The 8,039-nt window shown below is 32.9% G+C and overlaps 1 protein-coding gene across 1 annotated transcript; it reads left to right on the forward strand.

Moving 5' to 3' along the window:
• The first annotated feature begins 518 nt into the window (after nucleotides 1-518).
• LOC134228578 (cdc42 homolog) lies at nucleotides 519-7,578 on the forward strand. Its single transcript, XM_062710244.1, has 3 exons — nucleotides 519-894; nucleotides 1,421-1,479; nucleotides 6,468-7,578. The coding sequence occupies exons 1-3, from the start codon at nucleotides 756-758 to the stop codon at nucleotides 6,861-6,863; spliced, it is 594 nt and encodes a 197-aa protein (XP_062566228.1). The 5' UTR covers nucleotides 519-755; the 3' UTR covers nucleotides 6,864-7,578.
• Nucleotides 7,579-8,039: the final 461 nt, after the last annotated feature.

Consider the following 8,039-nt stretch of genomic DNA (forward strand, 5'->3'; position numbering starts at 1 on the left):
TACAAACAACATGTGACAAATTAAATGATTCGTTACAAATTATAACAAATACCATTTATGGAATTCGATGAAAGTGCCAAAAATATAGTTATTAACGAAAGGAAGTTACAAATAAAAGTAATTGGAAAGGTTTAGGATATAATCTGAAAAATATTGTGCCTAAAAATGGATAAAAAAATTATTTTTTTTTAAATAATTCATTTTATTTCCTACCATATAACCCTTAGAAAATGTTCAACATATCTCTTTCCTTTACATCCAAATTTATACATGTATACTCGAAACTCCGAAAATATTAAAGTAGGTATATATTGCCCAGCATTAAGAAAAGATACTCTTTTCTTCACTTTTTTTAATTGGTATTTAAAAAAAGATTTTACGTATAGAAACTCATATCTAACAGGATAACGGCTGATCAAATCCGTGATAAAACCGTACGATCCTGTCTGTAATATTGACCACAGGACGCCCATGCAACGATTCTTCTACATTATTTAGTCACTTAGACACCTCCCTTCTAAATTGTGTTTATTTTCCACCTGTGGATTTTCTGCATTCCACATGATATAGGTAAATAGTGCGAGGGCGAGTTTTGAACATCACGTGACATCCTTCAAATCTATACGCTCGTCTGCTTGCGCGTGTACAGATGTAAACAAAGAGAATTGTCAACAATACGATATGGTGCAATCCAAAGATTAGATTACGGGAGAATTTAATTTTTTTTAGTGAATGACAAACTTGATAGAGTTGAGATGGTGGTTCTTCGTTCGGACTTAATTAAATGTGTTGTTTTAGGGGATGATTCCGTTGGGAAGACAAGTTTGCTTGTGAATTACGCTACAAACAGATTCCCCACGAAGCACGTGCCTAGTGTTTTTGATAACTATGCAGGTAATTATCATTCTCTGGAACAAACAGACATTTTTTTCTCGTAGATTTTTTTTTTATTTTTTCAAAGAAGTATTTTACTTTTAAGTTCATTATAAATTTCAATCAATAGTATCAGTGAATATTTGAACAAATGTATAGTTACACTATTACATATATCTTAATTGGAGCATTAAATCAAAATTGTTGTACGATAAAAAAAAAAAAAAAAAAGAAAACCTTCGAAAATTTGGACATAAAATCTAGCTTGCTGGGAGCTGTATATTGCGTGTTTAGATAAACAGAAAAGCACACAACATTATAATTAACACATCACGTAAGCATGCCAAGATATGTATTCTATTAATAAACATTTTTATTCATATAGTTTCGAAAACACCTGTGCCTTTTCTTAAGATGATATATCTTAAGCTTGAAAGTCGCAGAATTAAAACATTTTCCTGCAATCTCTTTACATGTTTGGCTTCTAAATATTACTCTCCTAAGTGTAATGCACGGATGGTAATTGAATGATTTGTCTATTTTGCAGGGACTTTAGAAATGTCTGGTAAAAAATACCATCTGCAACTTCTCGACACCCTGGAAGAGGCAAGTTTCAAATTTCTCTGTTATCTTGAACTTCTATTTTAAGAAAATTCATTACAAATGTCTTTGAATGAGTTCATTTACATTATAGGCTAAGTTGCACTTATGTTTTAAAGTAGTTTTTAAAAAGTTTCTTATATATTATTACCATGTTGAATATCTTTTTTTCTTCAAATTTTATTTAGTTCGATTTCAATTTGTTTTTGTAATTTTTGTAAAGAAAGTAATTTAAATAACATTTTTTAGCTCACCTGAGCCGAAGGCTCAAGTGAGCTTTTCTGATCACATTTTGTCCGGCGTCCGTCTGTCCGTCCGTCTGTCTGTCCGTCTGTCCGTCTGTCTGTCTGTAAACTTTTCACATTTTCGACTTCTTCTCAAGAACCGCTGGGCCAATTTCAACCAAACTTGCCACAAAGTATCCTTGGGTGAAGGGGATTCAAGTTTGTTCAAATGAAGGGCCACGCCCGTATTCAAGGGGAGATAATTGGGAATTAATGAAAATTTAGTGGTATATTTTAAAAATCTTCTTCTCAAGAACCACTGTGCCAGGAAAGATGAAACTTATGGGAAACATCCTCAGGTAGTGTAGATTCAAGTTTGTTCAAATCATGACCCCCGGGGGTAGGGCGGGGCCAAAATGGCCGACCAAAGTTTTACATAGAAATATATAGGAAAATTCTTTAAAAATCTTCTTCTCAAGAATGACAAAGCCATAATTCATCATATTTATATGGAAGCATGCTGAGGTAGTATAGATTCAAGTTTGTTCAAATCATGACCCACGGGGGTAGGGCGGGGCCAAAATGGCCGACCAAGTTTTTACATAGAAATATATAAGAAAATTCTTTAAAAATCTTCTTCTCAAGAATGACAAAGCCATAATTCATCATATTTATATGGGAGCATGCTCAGGTAGTGTAGATTCAAGTTTTTTGTTCAAATCATGACCCCGGGGGGTAGGGCGGGACCAAAATGGCCGACCAATGTTTTACATAGAAATATATAGGAAAATTCTTTAAAAATCTTCTTCTCAAGAATGACAAAGCCATAATTCATCATATATATATGGAAGCATGCTCAGGTAGTGTAGATTCAAGTTTGTTCAAATCATGACCCCCGGGGGTAAGGCGGGGCCAAAATGGCCGACCAACGTTTTACATAGAGATATATAGGAAAATTTAATTCTTTAAAAATCTTCTTCTCAAGAATGACAAAGCCATTATTCATCATATTTATATGGAAGCATGTTCAGGTAGTGTAGATTCAATTTTGTTCAAATCATGACACCCGGGGGTAGGGCGGGGCCAAAATGGCCGACCAAAGTTTAACATAGAAATATATAGGAAAATTCTTTAAAAATCTTCTTCTCAATCATTTTCTAAAAAATAGCAAATCCAATGGTCATGGCCTCATGGGACTACTTTTGGATTTAAACTTTACAATAAAAAGCCATTTTATACTAGTCCTACCCTTGGTGCTCAGGTGAGCGATGTGGCCCATGGGCCTCTTGTTTTTGCTTGATGCAAACAAGGTCCACTATCTATAGTCTTATTGCTCTAGACCTTACGTTTTATACTTTCTTTTACACTGTATAGAAAAGCCAAAAGAAAACCATAAACTGCCCCCTTCAACTGTAAATAATCATACCAATAAAGAGAAAAGTTAAACACCTGGACCACCCATTCACCCTAAGGCCTCTCTCTTTAATATATTACCCTTCTCCAGCCATTTACTTTTATCTGTGATTGCTAATCAATATAAATAGATAGACCCTCTAATCTGTTTTATTATGTAATACATAAATAACTACAACAAGTATGCAAACTCCTCAATTCTATAAGTTTGATAGTGATGGTATGTTGGAAACGATTTCGCTAAACACACATCCAGTGAGTAAAGATATCAGCGTTTTACAATCCTTTGAAACGATCTCACAAATTGAAAATAGGCAGGGTAATCTGAAAATTATCTAAACAACAAACAAAGTTACCTATAAATAAATACCTAGATTATAAAGAATGTTTGGGGCTGTCCTTCACACTAAGTCAATATTTGATAAACTTTTCCCACGGTGTCCACTTGACAAATTCCGACTAATTAAGGTCTTCCGACTTCCTTCGGAAGACCTTATTGTTTTCCTTCTGTTTTTTATTAAGGTCTTCCGTCTTCACGGAAGACCTTATAGTGATTCTACTGTTTCTTATTATTCTTATTATTATTATTCTTTTTTTTGACAAAATTTTGTGCAGGCGATTTCTCGAAAACTATTCAGTGGTTTTTCATGAAACTTTCACAAAATATGTGTCATTATATGAAGTTGTTACATCCGAAGAGAAATTTGGAAAATTCGCTTCTGGTGCCAAGTTATGGACAATTTCCTGATTTTAAAATGCAATTTTGTCGCCCCTTTTTATCGAAAATGGCTAAGGATATGAACTGGAGACTAATTGGAGACGATAGTTTGTCACTTGGTGGTTTGCGGAATCACCTTTTCGTGCGTCGTCAGTACTTCCGGTCGTTACGAATTGCAAACTTTAAAAAATCGTATTTTCTAACTTTTTTGTTTTTCAGTATTTTTCATTTATATTTGGTATAGTAATAGAAACCCTCCGCATAATGCTTACTATATAATTTGTTTGAATGTTTATAAATCTAAAGTCTAGATATTAGCATTCAAAAATCTGAAGCGGGTCCAAAATGGCGGCTGTCTCTGTCAACGCCGTCATTTCGCAATAGTGGTTTACGGAGGCAACCGAGCGTTTGCTTTAACGAAAGTAACATAAGAGTAAATGCAATGTAAAGGAATACTTGGATTGTCACGTCATAGTTTCGTTGCAGTTCTGTGTCAAACTAACGTCTTCTATAATTGGTTTTGGCTGGTCTTAAAAGTAGAAAACAAAAGACGATTGAGCAAAATGTGCAAATGAAATTCGATAACTTATACCTTTTGTACATCACGTAAAAACAGATCTTAAATCATAGTTATAAGTTATACTCTCTCAAAAACGAATATCAATTAATATTGTCAGTATAAATCGTAACTACTGTTTTTCCTATGCACACTTGTGTCATATTAAACTGATAAATGAGACAAAATAAGAAAACGATTTTTTTAAAGATCGCTTCATGGAGTTTATTTTAGCATTCTTGTCTCAAAGACCAGATTCAAGTTATTGAGCATAAATGATATCTGATTCCTTGACCATCGAAGGGCGAGCCATGTTTTCGCCTGAAAAGTTTCAACCTTTTTCGATTAACTAATCGGGATAGTTCAGTTTGGGGATAAACAGGAAATTGAAAAAAAAATCATAACCGTTTCACCGCTATAGTGTTACATGCATTTATACAATATGGAATTTTAAAATGTGTTTAACATACTTTCAAATCTCGAATCTTAGGTTATAAGAACGTTCTTTTTTTAATTTCATTGACGCTATCACATCTATATAATAGAACATTCCATAGAAAAGCGCGAAGATTAACTCCTGGCGTTTGGCGGTAAATTCTGGATAGTGACCTATCTTTCATAATTTTTAGAGAGAAGCATATTAGTTAATATATACAAGTAGATTTAGAGTAGAGGCCGCGCTAGCGTAATATTTAGTGCGTTGGAATTTCATGCTAGCGACTTGGGTTCAATCCCCCTTGTGTGCAAATCTTTTTTTTTTACTTTTTCAGCTCGATTTTACGTCTTCTTTCCGGAATTGGACGGAAGACCTCTCGTTGCTCGCAACGAGTTTCTCATCTAGTTATTATTATTATTCCACTTTTCATAGTACATGTTATATCTCCGCTGTGCGTGGTTCAATTTGAACGATTTTTTCAGGGATGGTGTATCATATTGATATCTCCAGGGGTGTCCCTCACTTTTTTAAAATTTACTTCCCTTTGCGTTTTTTGGGGAAATTTGTATTTTTTAAATGAAATTTTGTCGCAAAAAATTCTCAAGAACAGTAACAGATATAAAACTGAAACTTACAGACGTGATAGAACATCAAATGTAGATGTGTTGATCGACCTTCATTTTTCGTCGTTCTGACTTCCGGTCGCAAACGGAAGAGAATTCTAAAAGTCTAATTTTTCAACTTTTTTGTTTTTTACTATTTTTCATTAGAAATCACAGGGTTGATAGAGTATCTTTTAAGAACTCTAAATATGTTTCCAACATTTTTATGCGTGCATTTGTTGCAAAGATATAACCGATTCAAAATTTGTCTTACTGTCGGGGGTTTGAATCCCGCTGGGGGCGTTGCAAAATTTTTTTCTTTGTTTCTGTCTTTTTTCCAGTTGCATATGACTTTTCTTTCTTTTTTATAATTTATGGAAGATTTTGTCGATTTTGTAAAAGCTATATTTTTAGATATTTTGTGGAATAACTGTAATAATCACAATCTATGTTGAGAGACTGCTGTCAATGAAAATAAACGATAAAAATACATTCTGAAATTTATTTCATGGCCTGACGGAGCAGAGATTTCGAACGAAAAGTCGGGCGGAAGACCTGCTTGTTGCCCTAGCAACAAGAACGCATCTAGTTTTCATTCTATTCTATAAGATGTTTTTCTTTGCATATTCTTTATTATAAGATAAGGGATTGTAAGTCTAGTTCACAAATATATAAATTTGAATTACTTTCTTTCTACAAATAAATTTTGCTGTATAAGGTAGATATAGAAATGTACAGTCAGTGAAAAAAGGTGTACTTCTAACAAACAAAATAAAAAAAAAGGTCAAACTTTTTTTAAGAAGGTTCAAAATGGTTATTTATTGTTTATCTATTTCTAAATAAACAAGTTGAAGTGAAAATCGTTTATGTTTCGATACGCTTATTAAATAGATAACTGTGTATATACTGTGCACAAAATACCTTTTTGTAATGTTATAGAAATAAACTTTATCAAAAATTTAGCACAAAATAAAAAAAATGCATCTGATTTTTACATAGATATTTTCCATTTTCCTAATTTTGTTTTTGAAAAAAATAATTTTAGGACAAAGATCAGGAGAACAGTATTCACATTCTACCTGGCGCAGACATTGTTGTCGTCTGCTATTCGGTGGTTCAGCCTACGTCATTTAGAAATGTGGAAGAAAAATGGGCGCCTCATCTGAAAAGCTGCTTAGGTGATGTTCCTATAATCTTAGTGGGAACTCAGACAGATCTCCGGATGGACTGTTCTGTTCAATTCAATTTAAGACAAAATGGACAAAAAAGTATCAGTTCTTCGGAAGGATTTCAAATGGCCAGAAAAATCGGAGCTTCTAGGTTTTTTGAGAGTTCTCCCGAACTGGAGAAGAAGATGAAGAGGGTGTTAAACAAAGCTATCGGGACAGTTCTTCATCCCAGAGATGGATTGTACGATGCCTTATCGTGTGTCATTCTGTAGATGATATATAAAAGATTGAAAAAAAGGTGGTGTACTTACAAATCTATCTTTGTGTTGAACATGTACATGCAGGTTGTTTCAATTTTAAAACCTACAATGCTGGTTCTTTTGAATGGTATTATTAAAATGGTTTACTTTTATTACTGTAAGTAAAACAAGGTTGATGAATTAGAGTCTTATCAGTATAGCTCAGTCCTGTTTGTTTTGTAGCAATAGTTGTCCAAATGATCGTGTGTGATGAAATACATGGTATTTTTAGTATTTATTGTTAGATGCTTAAAAAAGCAGTGATATGTTTTATGTGTATTTATGCATGATATCTGTGATGATTTAAATATTTTTTATCAATTATTTACATTGTTTTGTCTCAATAAAGATATTGTTTAAGATTAATGATGATAACTGAAAAAAATCCAGGAAAATTAAAGAAACAGTAAGGTGTTCTATCCACGTATATTAAAATCATATTCTCCCGGATTGACTTAATGTATGAATTCTCAAGCCTTGGCATCAATATTCTTCAACCATTGTTTTTTTTACGTGTTCAAAATTTTTAGAAGCAAAAGCACTGTATAATTTTACAATTGCTTGACTTTGAAGTTGATAATATTGTGTAGGTATAATTGCTATTTTATTTTCTTACATTGACTTTTCTTATTTAATAAATCCATAAAATAACATAACTATAACACCAATAATAAAGACATAATACTTTACTGTTTTATACAAAACTCTATATAAAGAGGATTAGCGAATTGCTGATTTGAAATATACAATAATTTAAGATCTTTGAGGATCGATCACTTTTCGCGTTCTTTATCTTGAAATTTTGTTCATTTACTGAAAGAATTAGAAAAAGCTTTTGTGAATATTTATTACAATTTTTATCAATTCGGCCTCTTCTTTAAAATCTGTGCTAAGTCTTATCAACTTAAGAGAATGCGTGCAAAATGCACGTTTCTCTTGAAGATTATAGACATTCTTAAGCAGTAAAAAATACCTGAGTCACATATTTTACGGGTTACCCTCGAATCTTTTTTGGACAATCTAATTCGTCTTCAATCGTTTGAAGGGTCATTGATACGTGAGTCGGATCACCAATTATGTTTACTCTGTGTTATCACTTAGTCTTATATGTAATTGCCTCTAACAGTTCTGTAAAATACTCTTTCTCTC

The sequence above is a fragment of the Saccostrea cucullata genome, unplaced genomic scaffold, assembly GCF_032062105.1.
Source record: "Saccostrea cucullata isolate Sc308-1 unplaced genomic scaffold, CSIRO_AGI_Scuc_v1 ctg5101, whole genome shotgun sequence".
Lineage (NCBI taxonomy): Eukaryota > Metazoa > Mollusca > Bivalvia > Ostreida > Ostreidae > Saccostrea > Saccostrea cuccullata.